At 42.5% G+C, this 19,952-nt stretch overlaps 1 protein-coding gene across 1 annotated transcript in view; it reads right to left on the bottom strand.

The window, feature by feature from the left end:
- The window catches only part of BAG1 (BAG cochaperone 1), a 290,179-nt gene that overhangs the window by 216,396 nt on the left and 53,831 nt on the right, over nt 1–19,952 (bottom strand). Inside the window, exon 3 of the mRNA XM_078687743.1 lies at nt 18,609–18,691. Within this exon, the coding sequence (XP_078543869.1) occupies nt 18,609–18,691 (83 nt within the window). The remainder of the gene's footprint in view (nt 1–18,608; nt 18,692–19,952) is intronic.

Genomic DNA, 19,952 nt, shown 5'->3' with positions numbered 1-19,952 from the left:
CAGGGCTCCAATGTTTCATTTTACCCAGACTTCACGGCCCTGGTGCAAGAAGCCGGGCGTAAATTTGTGGGAACCAAGGCAGCAGTCTGGAAACTGGGTCTCTGATATGGCATGCTGTACCCTGCCCAGCTCAGAATCAATGTGAACGGCAAAACAAAGATTTTTGATAACCCCGACAATGTCCAAAATTTCTGCAAGCACTACGCGGGAACCAGCGGCACAGGTGGCAGATCTTCCCCTGGGGGAGCTTCTCAGGAAGCATTGTCGGGGACAAGTGCAGACTTATTCACAACCAGCTAAAGGCATAAACTGAAAAGATGAATAACCACGCAGTAGTGCTTTATTGCCAGATAACACTAGACTGAAACAGCATGGGAGCAGATCCTGGGTTGCACCGCAAACATCTGTTCACGCAAGTAGATTTTTGTGGAGGAGGGGAAAAATGATAATTCACCACCCCCTCCCCCCATGGGAACACATGATACTGAACTGGGGGAAATTGCTATGTTGGCATTATGTGCAGCCACAGTTAAGGGGAGGGATATAGGGGCATTGTCTGGTGGAAAGCCACTGAGTGGGGGGGTATAGAATTGTTTGAACATATATTTGATGCAGGTTCATGGTTACACTTGTTAGTTATTTCGCTCTAATGAGTCAGGCACAGCACGCATACACAGAAGTCTGCTATGACTCACAAGGTAGAGACACAGCGCAGCGCTAACTTTACCCTGCTAACTGGGAATATCCGCCGACTGAATAGCCCTAAGAAATGCATATTAGTGCTTCATTACCTACGTCAACTCAGGGTAGTTATAGTATACCTCCAAGAAACACATCTGTCACCACTATCCCCGTCAAAGTTTGCGTCTACCTGGGGAACTCATCGTTACTTCCCAAACTATAGCTCATATGCTCGGGGAGTAGCCATTCTGATTGGTCGAAAAGTCCCGTTCACACACATAGACACAATAACTGAGCCAGGCGGCCGGTATTTGATAGTGACTGGAACAATAGCAGGCCACAAAATTGCACTAGTTAATGTGTATGCCCCAAATACTGATGATTGCGCCTTTTTTTAACATTTGCAGTCACACATAGAAAGGCTATCAGCAGACCATTTAGTGCTGCACCGCAGGACGGAATTGTTGGCAGGATATACAGAGGACGCTAGTAGAGAAGCTTTATACTTAGGAAAATACGCCGCAGCTCGTAGGTACGGGACAGGAGAGAGACAACGCTGTACACTGGTGGGGCTTCTCAAACCCAGGTATACCAAGAATTACATTACCAAGCTCCGTTGCGAAGAAGGTCAGACCATAGCAGGGAATACTGATATTGGGGCAGACTCATAACCTACTACACAGACCTCTATACCACTAGCTCAGAAGCCACCATTAAGACATATCTAGATGAGATTGCCATGGTTTGGCTGCCGGACGCGCACACAAAATTCCTGAGTGAACCTTACTCAGTTGAAGAAATTGAACAAGTCATCAAAGCAATGGATGGCTCTAAAAGCTCCCGGATTAGACGGGTTCCCCACTATATTCTACAAAACGTACAAAACACTAATTTCCCCACACCTTCTGTAAATCTACGCCAAAGCATTGGAATCTAGCACTCTCCCACCCTCATTCAGGGAGGCGGTATTGTGCTACTCCCAAGCCCGGTGAAGGCCCTGAGCAGTGCAGATTATACCACCCATTATTGCTCCTACATTATGATTATAAGATCCGGACCCAAATGAAGGCAACCAGATTATCACTTTTAGTGGAACAGATCATAGCACCTGCTCAATCTGGCTTTGAGTGTGCACAGATCCACAGCGCTTAACCTCCGGACATTCTTTTCACTTGTTAACAGAATAAACGCCGCCACTCCTGCGATTGCTGCATTTTTGGATGCAGAGACAGCGTTTGACTCAGTGGAACGGCCTTTCCTGCATGCCGTACTGGCTAAAACGGGTATACCAAAGAGCTTAACAGATTTAGTGAAATTACTTATGCAGACCCATCAGCCCGTATTCGCTTCAATGGCACAATAACGGAACGGTTCAAAGAGACCAGAAGCACCCGTCAGGGATGCTCCTGTCCCCTTTACTTTTTATAATAGCGATGAACCCTCTAATACGCTATTTCCAGAAAGTACCATTCACATAGAGGGCTCCAATTCAAACACGGCCAGTGCTTTACACCGGTGACGTGGCTTTATATGTTAGGAAGCCCGCAGAGAATCTGCTGCCGATATTAAGAGAAATATAACGCTTTGGCGAACTGTCTGCTCTCAAAATCAATTGGGGCAAATCAGAATTATTTCTCCTAACCGACTTTAAAAATTGGGAGTGCGGGAAGTATCCGGTACAATGGTGCGAAGCGGTAACCAAATATTTGGGTATACATTTACATAGAGACCGTGAATAGGTACTGCTTTTAAACTACGGCCCTGCACTGAGCTGCTTGCAGATTCAAGTGGAACAGTGGATCAAACTACCGTTATCCATGGCAGGGCGTATAGCCATTATAAAAATTGTGATACTGCCCTGCTTCCTTTATCTATTCACTAACGTACCCAACCTATTGACTAATCTATTTTTTATGCAACTCCGCACACACCTCAAAGCTGGTATGGGGGGGAAGCAGCCCAAAGTCAACTGGGACACAAACGCTCCCGTATGACAGAGGGGGACTCGGAGTCCCGGATATGCAGCTTTATTTTCTAGTAGCGCAGTGCGGGTATGCCTATAAATGGTATCATCCTGACGCACGCATACCATACGCCAAGCCAGAGAGAGATTTAGCCGATCCTATGCCACTTAATGCAATGCTGCCTATAGGGATCCCACGGGATCCACACGACATCCAACCACTGTCTACTACATGTTGGGCATGGACAAGGTTACTCATAAAAATATGAGGGCCAATTTTGTACTCTGCATCACTGCCACTCTGCAAATCCTTGGATTCCCCCCATGGTAGAAGCCGGGATCAAATGTACCCTTCCCCGACTGGGATTAGAAACTATAGGGGATTTATTCCCGGGAGGACACGCCTTCAGTCGTACTGAAAACCCACGTTTCACGACTGCCACATTTATGGATTATTTCGTACTGACTCAATTGCAGAGTGCACCAAGAGTCGCGACTCCCACTTACCCACTAGAACCAACATAATTGAGCCCACTCACGTCGTTAATAACAGACAATAGCAGGGAACACATCACTTCTAGACCATACAAAACCTGCCTTGCATTGATGCCACAGCGGGACGCTAAAGTCAGAGACGCCTGGGACACGGATATAGAACAACCACTCACAGACGACATTTGGAAAGGGTGCTGCAAACAAATCAAACTAGTTTCATGCAACTACAGACACAAGTTTATTACAATTTAAGATACTCAGAAGAGCCTACGTCACACCGCATCAGATGACCCGGATTAAAAGCACCACTTTTACACACTGTCCCAAATGTAATTTGCAGGCTGCTTCCTTTCTCCACATGACTTGGTCTTGCAGAATACTACAGACTTATTGGCAGGGAATATACGGCTTAATACATCAGATGGTGGGGATACCAATACAACCTACCCCCTTAATCGCATTGATGGGTTACGTGGAGCAGCTGCCCAAAACCATGCGCAAATTTGTTGCAATAGCAATGTTGTTGGCGAAACGGGAAATAGTTCTTCGCTGGGGCACCAGGCAGAAACCTACTATTCAGAACTGGGTCAAGAGCATGACATATTGAGACATCACCAGCAAATTATATGCAGAACTGCAACTGCCCACATCGCGACCCAAGGACATTTGGCAGCCCCTTAGGGAATACCTCTGACTAGCCAAGGGGGGCAGGGAACAAGCCAGAATGTGACAACAGGGTAACACAGCAAGCTTACAATACTTATGGACAAACACGGAACGTGATCCAATATGTTCATTACTCACATCAGATCAGGAAATGTGTTTACTTTTGCATAGCTGTGTCATCAGGCCAGTATTTGCTTATTTTGAAATGTGCGACTAGTATCTGTTAATTCATCCTTCATGAACCTATGTATGTATGTTTATAAAAATGATAAACAATTTCTTCTTTTTTTTTTAAGACAGAGTTCTTCTATCTATTTCACTGTTCATTTAAAATATTAGGGAAATTTAGAATGGATTCAATTAACAATTGAAGAGCTGGAAAAAGGAGCAATGAACAATGCAGTGTGGTGGAAGCAAGGGCTAGTGTGCGGAACACAGTGATACTTTCCCGATTTAAAACATGGGTTTTACAAAAACATTTTATGGTGAAGGAAATCCACTTACTCCAAAGGGTCCATTCACAAAGAAGAGACTAACTTTACAAGCTGCAGGAAATCTATGAAAACTGTAGATTTTCCTCCATACACCTAACCCAAATGTGACGCACCATCCACTGGAAGACAAGCCACCACTTTACACATTGGGTTAAGGTGGAGCAAAACGTTTTTCAACACATGAAAAATAAAAGTGGAGAATTCCTTTTCCTTTGCACACAGAAAATGAGGGAGTGTTTCAGCATTTTACACACTCAGTTTGCACCTTTTCTCAGCCTTTTTCTTTTCCAAACATTTTTTATTGGCATTTTAGGTCAATTTGATGCACATATAACAGCTTATAATTTGCATTTAGTACAGGTTACAATAGGAGTGTATAATACACTACACCAAATGTTCACAAAATATTTTACTTCATGGATTCCCCCCTGGCAAATGAAAGCTTTGCATCTGTAAGAACTGTTATGCGGGTGGTCTCTATCTGGTGTAGCCAGTAAGGTACAAAATGTCAATTTGTGGGGTGTTGTAATGTCTAAATAAGTAGCTCCTTAATATATGCAATCCACCTTATGGAAGAAAGCTGCAGGATGTCACTATGCTGAGCAATTTCAGGCAATGAAGTATTGTGATTATAAACATAAACTCTAAACTATGCAGTATGGTGCATTGTTTAAGCTTTTTCATCTGGGGTGGAGAATAAGGCGTGGGCAGGGGGATCCCGGCCCTAAAGAAGGCCAATATGGGGAGGGAGAAAGTTCCAGTGTAGGGTATGTAAGTGGTGGGGTCCAAGCCTTAGGGGGTTCAGCCATCTCCATGCTGAGGTTAGCTATACTTGTTCACTTTCCGACCCTGAGCATGTTACAGTTTTGTCAGTCTGGGTGTGGTGTCTCAGTATCTCTTTCCAGCAGTCCGCCACGGGGTGTCTGCGAATACCCCATGCGTCCTCTCTGGCCAATGCCCTACCTTCCCAAATTTCTAGAGTTCAAAGTCCAACATACTCGCCACATCAGGTAGGAAAAGTGGGCAGGGACAATCAACAAAGTGAAAGTGTACCACACACAGGAAGACTTAAGGGGCGAGGGGTTTTGCTGGCAGTGGGGGTATTCTTGTCAACCTTCGTTCCTAATCCCCTCTTTCTGCCAGAGGTGGGATTAGGAGCTGCTGAGCCAGGTGCGCTTGCAGGCGTTTCTTCCTATGTCAGGGCTTCTCTTCCTGTGGCTGTAGCAGATGTTGATACTCTGGATGTACTAGGATTACAGGAAGGGTCAGATGCAGGTGGAAAAGCCCTGCAGACAGTGATGTTTATGTCCCGCATCACCCCTGCTAGGGAGAGGCCGGCCACCTCAGTGCAGACCCCAGCCATCTCAGTGCACAGTCCCGCGACCTCAGTGTAGATGCCAGCCACATTGATCTGGATTCCGGCAACCTCCTGGTATGTGGCATTGTGCAGCTCCTTCATTTCCCACACTTCTGTGACAACCTGGCTCAACACACTGTGGGAGTCCTGGTAGAGTCTCAGGACTTGTGTGATGGCAGCCCTGGTGTCCGTAACCTCAGTGGGCTCACTCTGGAATAACACATTTACCCTCCCACGATGGTTACTCCCAAGGCCCAGTGCCCTTGCCACAGACTGCAAGCTCCCACTGGGTCCTGGCTACTCACTGACAGGGGTGGTGATGGCCATCTGAGAGTCAAGGACTGGGGGGCAGTGGATGAAACTGACTATGCTAGGTGCACTGGTTGTGGGGCCTGCGGTTAGCTGGGTTGTTGCCACTGTGGTGGGAGGTGTGGTTGTGGGTACAGTGAACCCAACTGTTGGCATCTGCCCCGTCTGACAAGCTGGGCCAAGGCGGCCCTTGACGTCCACCACTTCAGGAGCATTGACATCACAGAGGGCTTCTTCCTGGGGTGGAGAGGGACCCTGTTGGCTTTTCTGCCTCTGCTCAGAAGCAGTGGTGAATTGACATGTTGAGAAATGAAGAACATAGTCATTGGTAGTATTGAGGTATGTACATCCACGTTGTTTGTTTCAGGTTAATTCTGAACCTAGAAGAGCAAAAAAGATAGTGATAACTTGAGTAAGCAGCTTGAATGGGGTTGTATTTGGTCACTAGGCATAAGGTGACATTCAATCTATGTATCCGATTTCATCATCTCAGTGAATGTGATTCTATATGCTATTTTGGGTTGAGGGGTAGACGTGACATCTCCAACACTCGGCTACACACACAGTGTAGTTGTCCATTCCAATACATATTTATGTAGAATTCAGGCAAACAGGCAGTTTGGTTGTGTAAGTGGCATTGTTCATACTGTTATGACTCTATAGTTAAGGGATCACCTGGCATTGCAAATGAGCTGTTTGTCTTTCATGGCTGACATAGATTAGGGATACTCAGTTGTTATGGCGTAACTCAGCCCATCAATAATTTGAGTTGATATGTCCAGGACACCATCAAACCAAGTGTTCGGACGTGTGTTTGTGAAGAACAGTATCTGTACTTTACACATTCACAGAGTAGTGTAGCTTATAGCTTATTAGTAAGATGGCTGGCAGGTGAGAAGGGGGTAAAGGAGTGTAGATACTTGTTTGGAGTTGGAGTGGCAAGGCCTCATAGTAGTTGCAGTCAGTTCTATGTCACTTTTGCAACACATGATAATTGCTAAGCTGCATGAGTAGTGTAGCTCATTTGTAAGATGGGCAAAAGGGGGCGAAGGGATAAAGGAGTGTAGCATCTTGGTCAAAGTTGGAGTGACAAGGACTCATGGTAGTTGCAGTCATTTGAATGTCACTTTTGCAACACTGAGAAGTGCTAAGCTGCATGAGTAGTGTAACTCAGTAGTAAGATGGGAGACAGGTGAGAAGGGAGTAACGGAGTGTAGCTACTTGTTTGGAGTTGGAGTGACAATGCCTCATGATAGTTGTAGTAAGTTCTGTGTCACTTTTGTAACACTTGATGAACGTTAAGTGTACCATAGCTGTTGACAACATGCATTTGTGACGGACCATACATTTCCATATTGACACATCATGGGTCCTGTATTGTTATTTTGATGATGCGTTTACAGACAGCATTGGACATGTGACAGGTCAAGGATTTTTAAGCATGTATTGTCATATGCACCAATACTAATTGCTACCAACAAACACCTCAGATACTTTCTATGTTGCATGTTATGAAAGTAGATGGAGAAGACAATAGCAAAGACAAAGGTGACAGCAAACCGGACATTGTTATAATGTGGCAGTTCTTGACGGGTAACTTACCAAAGTCCCCTCCCCCAGGTATTCCTGACAAGCCCTCAGTATACAGGATGGCCAAGACCTTCTCCTTCCAGGGTAAGAGTTGCAATGGTGCGCTGGGAGGGCCACCGCCAGTCCTCTGTGCCTCCAGGTACTGACGTACTTGCTGCGCACCCTCTGCCTGAGGTCGGTCCACCTCCTCCTAATGTCTCCATGCGTGAGCAGGGTGGTACCAACAGCATTTACTCTGCTGACTATCTTGTCCCACGTTTCTGTTTTCATACTCCGAGGAGTGTGCTGGACTTGGACACCCAAAATGTGGGGCTCTACTCTGAAGATTTCATCCACCATGACTGTCAACTCTTTCGCTGTGCAGGTTATATTTTCCTGGCATGGTGAATACAACGATGGAAGAGGGTATGGGACTTGATTGAACTAGGGAACTGGGTGCATTTGTGTCCCCAAAAAAAACATATGAAGGTGGTGAAGAATGATTAAAGGGAAGATCCAAAAAAGGGGTGCCTTATCCTAAATAATTTGAATCTGGTCCAGATGATAGTACATGTCTTCTGGCCAGAAGTTTGAAAGCAAGGGATACTAGTCAGGGATGGGGTGTGTTTTATAGTGTGATTTGCAGGCCCGTCTACTTTCTAATGCACATCAGGTTTGTATTTTTCAAAAGCATCCAATGGTCTAAGTTGTGGTGTATTATTTGTCGTGTACCGCAGCGGCGAGCACCATCGGAGAACCGCCATTTGTTGAGCACCACTGTGAGACTGCTGTTACGACTGTGTAGTATTAATATACTAAGCGCTTGGTCCACGGGTCTGGCAGCGTCGGTGGATGCACTACCACGGGACCGCAGGGTGGTCCGCCGTGCCGGAGATTTGAGTTTCAGACGCACAACTCATTATACGGCGGTCAGTCGGGCACCGGAATAGTGGTGGCGTGGACGACACCGGCGCGGTCCTAGGACGGTAAGACCAACAATCTTATTATCAGGCCCTTAGCCTTGTGAGCTGCACGCGCCTCTCTTCAGGGCCAGAGGGAGATACAGCTACCTAGACTATTTAATGTAACTACTTTCAGTCCAATCCTGTTGGAAATCTGGTAGTGCGGAGTCAGTGTCAGTCATATTTAAAGTTTGTGCTTGGTTTGTAACTCACTCCTTCCCAGTCTTAATGTTCAAAATACAACAGATTAGCCAATTACATATTTTCATGTCTTCAAATCTACCCATTTTCGATGAGAACAGGAACAGTGCTTAGTCTGCTGTAACATAAGTTAAATAGGACAATGCTGAGAACACACACATCACTGGGCCCATTAGAAAGCCTATCAATTGGTGTCACATTGTATTTCATTTGTAAGCAAAGTGTTTTTACTATTAAGACTTGGAAGGAAGGATCAATAGTGTATAAACTTTAAATGTGACACATACCCAGACTTTTGCGGCCCACCAATCACCAGCTCGTGACCCACCAGAAGATCCTGATCTACAGTTTCGTAAAAGCTGCTCTAGACTGCATTTCTTGCATGTCTGTTAATGTACTATTTATTAAAATTCAGTGGGTTTAATTTCACAACATCACTGGCACACAAATGAAAGTATAAAAAATACATACAGATAGAAGTGTACATGCGACTTGGAATAGATTATAAAATGTCCACATACCACACAAAATTACACAGATTTCACAATTAACGGAAACTCTAGGCAACGCATATTTTACAATTGGAAAGCAAATGCCCAGCATTCAGTTATTAGGTCACTAACTCAAGAAGCCATTTTGCCAACAACTAGAATTTGAGCAATAAAACGCACGAAGTGTATTGTACAGTCCCCTGTACAATATCAAAATCTTTCCTTCAACTAGGTTTTGCCCCTCTGCATGTCACATTAAGATGATTTGACAAGACAGAATAAATGTATTTCAGACACATCTGGGAGACTGGAGCTCCCATATAATCTTTCCACCTCCACTTCACATATTCATTTCAGATCATTCTTAGATCTGGGAAATTTCCTTAGTCCGCTTAGGTCCTATGAGCAAATGCCTTAATTTATTTTGCTCAGCTTCAAGTAGCTTACTTCTATGAGTCATGTTACTAGGTGAATATAATGATTTGTGTTTTGGGATCATTAGAGAAGTAATTTAGCTTTGGTAGGCACTGCTGATCCAAGACAAATTTTTCTGAATGTCACTTTTTAAAATGGCAGATGTGTTGCTGTGATGATGTAATATTTCAGGAACCATGAGATCTATATACTTAATTCAGATGTCAAAACATAGCTTTTGGGGGTCACGTAGTTTTATAGAGACAGAAAATAATTCCTCAGAGCAACCGTTCCGCCATTTTCTAAAATGGCGGCTATGATAGAGGAAGAAGAGACCTATATAGAAATAAAACAAATAAAGGCTTTTACTCATTTTATATATACACCAAACAACGTTTATGATCTGAATATGAAAGGGACTAATGTTTATCACTCCTGTTTTAGACACATTTTCATAGTTCACTTTATTTATTTCAGCAATCGCTCATGGTACGTTTGCAGATTGTTGAACATTTGAGAAGAACATATTGGCAGGGACATCTTTTTGTAGCAAATGTTTTGCAAATAAATATGCGTGTAGGTTCTGTGTGTGAGAGCATTAGGAATTTGGTAGGTTTTAGCAGCGCCATAAATATCTTCCCATCCAAATTCACATGGATCTTTCTCTCTATATGCATGATCCAAAACATTTACACATCTTCTCATCAAGTAGAACACTCTTTTTGATGTGTCCACGCATGGAATATGATGTCGGTGGAAGGTCACTTAGTGGGACCGATCTCCAGAACTCACTATACGAAGTTCATCAAATGTGTTTCCACACACGCAAGTGTATTTTTCTACGTCTTTAAAGTAACATTATTCTTCTGTCTCAGCAAATCCTTTTAGAAACTTCAGAGGTTCAGCATTTAAAACTCCAACCTTTGTTCCAATGTTGCTCATAGTTTCAGCACCTGTTTAAGAATATGTACCTTGATATGAACACTGGGCATCTCTGGGTCAAGTTTCTTTTACAGAATATGAAGTGGGATTCAGTGTCTTTTCTAGAACTGATCCATAACTCTGACAATTCTTGACTTATGTGCAACAAATCTAGTGCCACAATAATAACATCTTTGCCATTTGACAGTACAATGACTCTATTGTAACCATTTCGAACAGCCCACTCAATAGGTGGTCCAACACGAAGGTCAGCTTCCTCCAATTTGCTGTTAAGCTCTTGAACAATATGGCCGGTACCTTGTGAATACATCTCTGCAGGAACCAAATCCTCATTGATAATACATCAACTTGTAATATTTGGAAATTCAGTATTCACTGAAGCATCAGCAATGTTTTTACATCTCCAAGTTCATCTTGTTCAATGTTGATGACCAGAATTTATCAAGTTGCACGGGTATAGGTATTGAATTTTCGATGCAGGCAAGGTCAATTGTTCCACTTGTAGACATTTGTCTGATTCTCTCACATTCTTTGACACAGTTCAAGATAACTGTCAAAAACAATGTGCAGTTCTTGAAAGAAGCACAATGACTTTGATATCTGTAGACCAGCCTGACCTCACCGAAGTTTTGCATGAATACAATCTTGACCATTTGCAAATGTGATATATAGTCCACAACAGCAGCAGTTGTCAATGAGGACACCTTTTTGAATTGAAATTCTTTTGAGTTTTTTTTTTTTTTTTTTTTAGTTCTTGTACGAGTTTGTGCTTCACTCATCTGGTTGCAGCATCTCCATCAAACAATGCATTTGTTGGAAGAAGATAATGCGAAAGAATATCCTTGATAAATTCACCTCTTTCTTTTGCTACATGCATCTCTCTATGTGCTTGTAAAAGTTTTGTTTTTTTTAACCTGTTTTGTAGTGGCTGGTTGGACGAAACTGACTATGGCAGTTAAAGTGTGGAAGTTTATCTTTAGTGATTATGTCAAACAGCTTCTCTTTCAATACAAATCTCTCCTGCTTCAGTTCGGTGTATAGTTTTGATCCATGTTTCAGGGCATCTAGTAGACATGTCTTTATATCGTTATACACATATTGTTTGGTCATGAAGTTGAGTAGTCACACAGGCTCAATCATTTGAAAGAGGTTTTCTTGCTGCTGCATGAAATGAGAAGGCTGTCAACCTGTTTATTAAAACATTCTCCTCTTTCCCGCAAGTTCATGGTGAGGAACAGTTTTACGATGGACTATTAATTTTGAATTTGTCATCTCTTGCAAAACATTGCAAATAGAAAGGACCACATGGTAAACTAGCTGCCATTGAGCAGCAACATATTCACTTTTACATGTCTGAACAAAAATTCCTGTGTCTCTGATCTCTGGGTCATCTGTTCAAGGGTCATATCTGGAGCCACAGCATTGAACCGTCCCTCTCTGTCTTTCACCACAAAATGTCTGTTGGATTAATTTTCTGAAGAACTATGGTTGTTTTCACCTCTTGCTTCTTCACTCTTTCCAAATACCAGGACCCATATCTCAGATAGTCTATGCAATCGAATTCGCAAAACTCAGTAATCAGTGCCTTTAGTCTTCACTTGGAGCTCACAATCACCTTCCCGATCAGCATGAACCATGGTTTTCACTACAGCTATCATGTGTAAAACATTTACCCAGTACTTGCAAAGTTCAGATTTTTCTTCACATTCTTTGACAAAATCTACAAACTTGGTTTTCAGGTTTTCTGATTTTGAACTGAGTATATTGAACATTGCCTGCTTTGCATTATGTCTTTTGAATGAAGTGCACCCTGTGCCTTGTTCACTTCTGAAATAAGATATGCAAAACCTAATTTGTCATTCTTGTTCCAGAAAGCATTCCAATGCAATGTTTCTGTAGTCTCGGCTATGATGAGCATACCATGTACTGAATGAACATAATGAGTTCCGCTCAATTTGCTTCCAAAGATTTCATACTCAATAAGTGCATCATCTATGCCACATCAGTGAGATAACTTCCTGTACACCACAACACAACTTTTGTCATGTGGAAAACACACATCATTGGATAAAGATCAGTACATTCTACTGGATTGCCCATAAAAATGTCAGCTACATGAGAAAAACACCTTCATTGCAGAAAATTGTCAGGATAGGCTGGCCTTCAAGCTGAGCATGCACATTTTGGAACTTCTTTTGCGCGGTTGCGTATTTGTGACTGGAGATGGTATTACTGGTAAAAAACCCAACCTTCTGCAGTGAAACCGTATTTTGGGAGACCAGCGTATGAATTCCAGCCCACGGAGGAACTGGCTTTTCTTCATCCTTCAGTCTGCACTGAATAAGCGATATGATAAATTCAGCTAAACCGGCTTGGCCGACCCCAGCATCACAGAGAAGAAGATCCATGTCCTCAGCCACTTTGAAACTTACTGGCAGACTGAGACATGTTGATGGCTTGTAGTGATTTTGCACATGTTGGCAAGGCATTTGGGTTATAAGTTTGCAGCTTCGTTTGTTTATGCCTACAGCTGACACAGCTTGTTTTCCAGCAGCTACTTCATTGGGACAGTCTTGAAAAAGAACCATGGCAGTATCATGTATACTGAATGTTCCAGAAAAAGAAGAGCTGTCTTCAAAATCAAAATAATCAAGAGCAGACATTGTAGATCCTTTCCTGATAAAGTGACTTGCAAAAGGGGTGGTCAGATCACACGATTTTACAGCATGAGCTGCTAACAAGTTCATGATCCGTAATATGACATTATAACTTGTTGATACAACAATCCAATTAATTGAAGTGATTAGCTCTCAACGTTTTCACTTGTCATATATTGCATGGGCAGTCATCATATGCAGTTTTCTTTTGTGTCTGTGATGTAATTCATAAAGCATGATTTGAAAAAGATAGTACATTTGCACAGCATAAGCCTGTTGGTTCATGGCATCGTCTTCTACTTCTTCACTTATATCTTCAAAGGCATTTTCAATGTTGTCGGCTTCAGTTCTGAACTCAAGAACTTTAGCAGTTTTGCTTTGCTGATACTAAACAATGATGTAAAAATATGTTAAGGCAACATCAGGCATTCTTGTTGACTCCAAAGATTTGCAGAGCTCTGGGGCATCACAAAAATTGTCATTACGTCCAAAATCTAAATATTTCAGGATGTTTCTTCAAATGGTTCCTGCTGATTTTACTGCTTCCTGTGATCTTATTTTGGCAGCAAGAACTCCTGGAGTCCAACCAGCTGAGAGTACCATAAGTGGCTCATTCCTCTTGTTAGACAGACAAAAACAAATATTGTCGTACATTATCACCAGCAAATCTTAACTTCATTATTATGTATCAATACAGTTTCATGAATGTTGAGCATTATTTCTCTGATCTCACTGAGTGTGAACCCGAAACCAGCACTCAAGAGTGGCTTTAAAACTTCATTTGCTTTTTCAAAGAGGGCAAACTTAACTGAAGGCTGGTAGGTTACATTGCTGCTGGGTGCTTATTGTACATTCATATTTTCAAATGTATGCACGCATGCAGTTCGGGTGGGCATACAAATCCACTGTAAATACATTAAACTCATTGGTTAGATCAGCTATTCACATCTACTTTGCACAGTTTGACGCCTCAGGGCTGTATTTTAGTTTCAAATTTTTCATATCTTGTAATACATATCTGCACAGTATATTGTCAGATATTGTGAGTCTTACACTAAACCCATCTGCATTTCACAGTAGGTGGTCTATTAACCCAAATATCTTCTCTTTTACACAAATAATGTTTTGCAACCTAGCACACTTCGAAACAAAACTCTGTGCATTCATAATATCACCGGCAAAACTGCACATCCACAAGGGGCATTTTTTTAAAATGCATTTGTGTTATCACCAGCCAGTAGTGGCCGGCAGGGCTCGCTCGTGGGTGGGCGCGGGAGGGTCGCGGGTGGAGGGAGAACGCACGGGGGTGACGCGGGGGGTTCATAGTCTGTACTTTGTTCTTTCATCAGTCCCTTTGTCCTTGTTCTGGTTAAACCACACATAACACATTGAAGATCCTCTGCTTTCTGATCAGTTGTGAGAGGTGGACGAGGGCTAGCCATCAATCTATTAAATGGATGGGCACTGGGTTTGGTTGTCATTGCTTGCTCAGAAGGCTCAGATACTTGTTGTGATTTGACTGGTTTCTGCTTTTTTTGACAATTTTAATAATAATAATAAAATATGTGATCCTCTTCACCCATCAGTTTCAATCTTTTGTGAACTTATTGTGATCTCACCGGTGAGTCATTGGCCCTGATTCGGTTGCACTCTGGGAGGGCCCTGGGGTCCAATGGATTTCCGTGCGAGTTCTTCAAGGCCTTCATGAGGATGGTTCATTCAGCAGTCAATAGTGCTGTTCTTCCTCCTGACTGGAGACAAGCGGAAATACTGTGCTGTTACCTAAGCCAGGGCGACCGGTAGATGATCATTCCTCCTATCACCCTATTTACCTCATAAACAGAAAGTAAAGATCCTGGCAAATGCGTTAGTGAACAGATTAATACGCTTCATCCCCAACTTTATTCATTCCGACCAAGCTGGCTTTATGTTTCATCGTGCCACCTGGCACAATATTGGGGGTCTCGATAATGCATTTGCATTGACGGACAAGCTGGAGGGACCTTCGGCTTTTTTTTTGCGGACATCGATAGGGCCTTTGATTCTGTGAGTTGGGTGTACTTAATTGCACTCCTTCGCTGCTTACATTTTGGCCCTTGATACTTATCCTGCCTTAAACTACTATATACTTGTTGACAGTACAAGTGTGGGTGGCCACTGCTAGCTAAGAATTGTTCCCAATTCAGTGGGGGACGAGGCAGGTTAGCCCCATCCCCCCCTGCTGTTTGCTCTAGCCATGAAGTCTTTGGTGCGGTGGTTGAGGATGGCCTCTCAGGCAAAACCTCCAGCCATTACCTTAACAAATTGAAAATTACTGTGTTTACGGTGGGTAGCTGACCCCAAGATCTTGGCTGGGCATCAGGATTGCGGGTGGGTTTAAATATCTGGGGGTGTTTTTGACCCTGATGCAGATTTCCCAAGGGTGCATCATTTGGAACATGTGCTGGCTAGATTAAGGGACGATATTCGGGTCTGGTCAGCCTTGCCTTTGTCCTTCACCTGCAGCTCCGCCTTTTTTTATGGTGTCACTGCCCAGATTTTGGTATCAACTGCAGAATTTCCCATACGCCATTCCAAGACAATGGTTTTGTACTGTAAATTCTATTATTAATAGTGTCCTTAAAGGGAGAGGGGGGGCAACCCCCTGCATTGCTCTTGGTAAAGGCTTTCAATCTACCTACTATGGGGGTACTGCTGTGGCGCATATTGAGTCCTAATATTTGACGTTGCATTAATTGGTAATTAATAACAAGTGGTATGATATGCAGGGCGAACCCATCTATGCGTCCGAAAAGTGAGCAATGGGAAACTCTTCCATCACTTCATATCCATATGTAGGGGGCGACTGATGTGGTCTACCTCCGGGGAGCAGGATAGCATTGACCCAATGGAGACACTCTCTCTGACGGATGGGGTGGTAGTGACGCAGTGGACCCCAATATGGCAGGGCTGGCTGATGCCACATGTAAAACCGTTTGAGGGCTTTCATAGATGGGATCTAATAGGACTCTCCACTCTGGAAGACGTTATGCGCAAGACAGTCCTCAAATCCTTCCAGACCCTGCAGAAAGAATACCAACTCCATCACAGCCAGTTTCACTGCTACCTTAAGCTCCGTCATGCCCTACGCCATATCTCGTAACCTTGCCTGACCTTCTGGAATATAAACCTTTGGAGGCCAAACTTCTCATGAGAGACCTGTGCTGTCACAAGACGAAAGTTTTATCAGACAGTCATCTCAAACCACTCGGCCAAAATCCATGCACACTGACGAGCATGGTTGCTGGATATCGGGGATCTTGAAGATGAGGATTGGACTGGGACTTTGGGGGCACGAAGAAAGACAGCTATTGTGGTTAGACTTGGGCTTATACAGCTGAATAACTCCATAGGGTGTAGTTTACCCGTCAAGAGCTGTGCAGCGGATGGTGAGCGATTCCTCAACCAGCCTTCATTGTGGAGTGGGGGGTTGGTACATTTTTGCACACTTTATAGGGTTGCCCTGCCTTGGACTGCTTCTGGTGGGGAGGGGGGGGGGGGGGGGGGTTTGACGTCTTATTTGGGGGGGGGGGGTTTGAATTGGACAGTCCTGATGGACCCTAAGCCCAATCTTCTCTACATCACAAATAAATTAGGGGGTAATATATATAAGCGGTCCCTACTATTCCTGGGTCTGATCCTGGGGTAGTGAGACATAGCTAGAGAATGGAAAACTGCATCTATGTTTAGAATTAGCCGGGCAGACTAACAACATGTGTTCTTCTGTTTCCTTTTCATAGCTACATACTGGGCAAGACTTAGAAGCAGACACAGACATTCACCAAGATGGTGAAATGCCATATCTAAACTTCAAATAATATATTCTTGCGAGTACAGGGTTGATATAATCAAGAAATTCCTCTGCCCTAAATACACATTTATAGAGGAGAAAGGATTCAGTGGGACTACCCATGCTGTCAGATAGATCGTTTGACTGTTCTCCTGGCCCAAAATCTGCGCTTCAGACCAGATGCCACAGGTGAACTGATAGAGAACGTCACAAGCCGAGGGTCAATCAGAGACTCCCTGACATAGGTTAAGCAGGGAATCCTCTGGGATTGTTAGTAACCAACAATACCCGTCAGGGTATCTCTATATGGGTCCCGTTCCTGAGTACTCCAGACTGATCCAATAAAGAATAGAATGTAGCTTAGCAAGATCCGCAAATAGGCTCAAAGCAAGATTCAGTCTCAGGGACAATAAGGGAGTCCCTTGAAATTAGTGTTGAATTCTTAGACTGTAATAAATCAAAAAAAGGATCTAGTTAGAGTGGTGTAGGGACTGGCCCACACAAAAATTCCCCATGCCAGTGGTGCTTACTTAATTTGATCTTGAAAAAATGTCCGTCTGTGCTTTAGATGGAAAGGAAAATTAGAATCTGATTCTGTTGAACCAAGCATTTGTTTTACAAACCTGTAGGGAAACCCCTTAAACACATCTATTCAAGACTGCACCAAATATTGAGGATTGAATGCTCTTCCTGTTGTATATAATTATATCCAAAAGCATGTTTGGATCCTACCAACTCCCTCCAGACTTTTACTTCAGCAAAACTGTTGTTTAAAATCTAGGAAACTGTATTCTAATTAAATTGGTATTCCAGTCATAATATTAGATGACATTTGTTTAACCACGATGTCAGAAAATGTGATTCCCAGAGCGAGAAAAAATGCCTACATCTCAATTTATAAGGTAATGTTCAAAGGCAGGCCTCATGTTTCCTCTGACATTTTCTGTTACAGTCTCTCCATTCTCTTTTAGCTCTTCTCAACATTATGTATCTGAAGAACAAAAACTGTGACCTAAAAGTAAATATCTAAACTGCTGCTTAAAATTTTCAACTGAAGCAAAAGTAACATTATACCCAATTCCCCATCTCTGTCCTATGTGGAGTGCTAAATCACTTGCCCGCACAGGTAGCCTGCTACGACGTGCAGGGTGTATGGTTGTTGTTTTTCTTCTGATCCTATGTGGGAAATGTCCACATGTTGTACATGATGACCACTGGGTTCCAGTTAAAGTGTCATGGAATTAAGTGCTTAATAGTGTGTTGGATGAGAAATGAAAGATTTAGATATGCAGACTACATTTTGTAGAATGCTAGTAGCCTTGGTCAGCTCCACTGATTCCTTGTGGCTCTTTTTTATATACAGTTCACTTTCTTTCAATTCTTTACCTTTTCAGTTAGACAATATATATAAGTAAGAAATACATCACATAAAGAAAGCAAAGTTTGACTAAACAAGATAAACAGAATAACCAAAATTAAAGTGAAAAGCATGGCTGTAAAGGGTCTGCTAATTTTTCCAACATTACCAGTGCATAGCTAAAAGTTTTGAGATTTATTAAGCAAAATACTCCACCTTACCCTTTTTCCAATCAACATAACTTTGCATCCATTTTTAACTCCAAGTGCAGACAGTGGCTTCTCCATCTCTTTTAGAGATTTTCCTATGCAAAAACAAAGAGCAAACTTAATAATAAAACAACTGGATGTCGCAGATCTTCACACACCAGTGTTTAATGAGCAAACCTATGTTCTAAAAATGGAAACAATCCTGTTAACACTACTGATGATGGTTCTAGTCTCTGGGAAGAAGATGGTGTAAGTGTGAAGCGGAGCAGCATCTAGTCAGAAATGATGAACATGATATTCTATCTCATCCAGTCACAATAAAAGCAGTGTTGGACCTGTACTGGAGCCTCTTGCCTGCGGAAGATGTCTTAAGAGTTCATACACTCATCAGTCAGGTGTGCCATGGAACGGGGGTGATGACCACTGCCACAGCATTTATTTGCTCATCCTAAAACATGGTTTGGGAGAGGTGCGAAAGCAAATGTCTGAAAAAATTGTTGGCCCTCCCCAAAGATGCAATGTCCCAGGCAAAAAGATTAGAAGCAAAACTGCAAGCCTGGAACTTCCTAGCCTATAAATCAACCCTGCGTTTTTGGGATAAACCTTTGGTCCAGAATACTCAAAATAAATTAGCCACTGAAAGAGAAAGAATTGAATTAGAGTGGGTAAAGAAGGTCAAGAAAAGATTGTAAGACATTGCAGGAACTTTAAAATTAGAATGAAAAATAGCTGAAGCCTCACTCTCCAAAGCAGAATTAAAATTGCATGCAAAAAAGAATCTAGGTTGGCGGACTTCAAATATGTAAGGAATAAACACTCCGCAAAATACATGGTAGATTCTTGGGAAAATACGAATGTATTTCCGTACTTATCTGCATTCCCAGATGCTCGGTTACAATTACTACTAAAGTACCGGGTTGCATTAAATGTGCGTTATGTAAGAGCAAGAAATTTGAACCCCTCCTAGATAATGACTGCACCTGCTGTCTGCTGTCTTATAATAATGTTCATGTTTTAATTGATTGTTGCCATTTTTATAGGCTCCGTTGCTTGATTTAAAAACCTCTTCTTAAAAAATAATATATATTGTCGGAATGAGGCACTAACACTTTTGTTAAGGATTGAATTCTTTGATGTGGCTTTAACACTAGCTACATTTCTTTTAAAATGTTTGAAGTGGTGTCTTATAGTGTAAATAGTAGGGGTTCGGGGATTTTAGCAGAACGGTGTAATTATATATAAAATGTTTTTGTTTTTAATAAATGTATGTTTTAAAGAAGGTGTTTAAACATTAACAAAGTATGAACTGAACTAAAACATGATTTATTTTTAGGTTTGTCTTTGGATTTCAACTAC

This window comes from Lissotriton helveticus, chromosome 4_1 (genome assembly GCF_964261635.1).
Source record: "Lissotriton helveticus chromosome 4_1, aLisHel1.1, whole genome shotgun sequence".
In the NCBI taxonomy this organism is placed as follows: Eukaryota; Metazoa; Chordata; class Amphibia; order Caudata; family Salamandridae; genus Lissotriton; species Lissotriton helveticus.
Note: the sequence above shows the minus strand (reverse complement) of the source record. Positions and strands in the feature narration are given on the sequence as shown.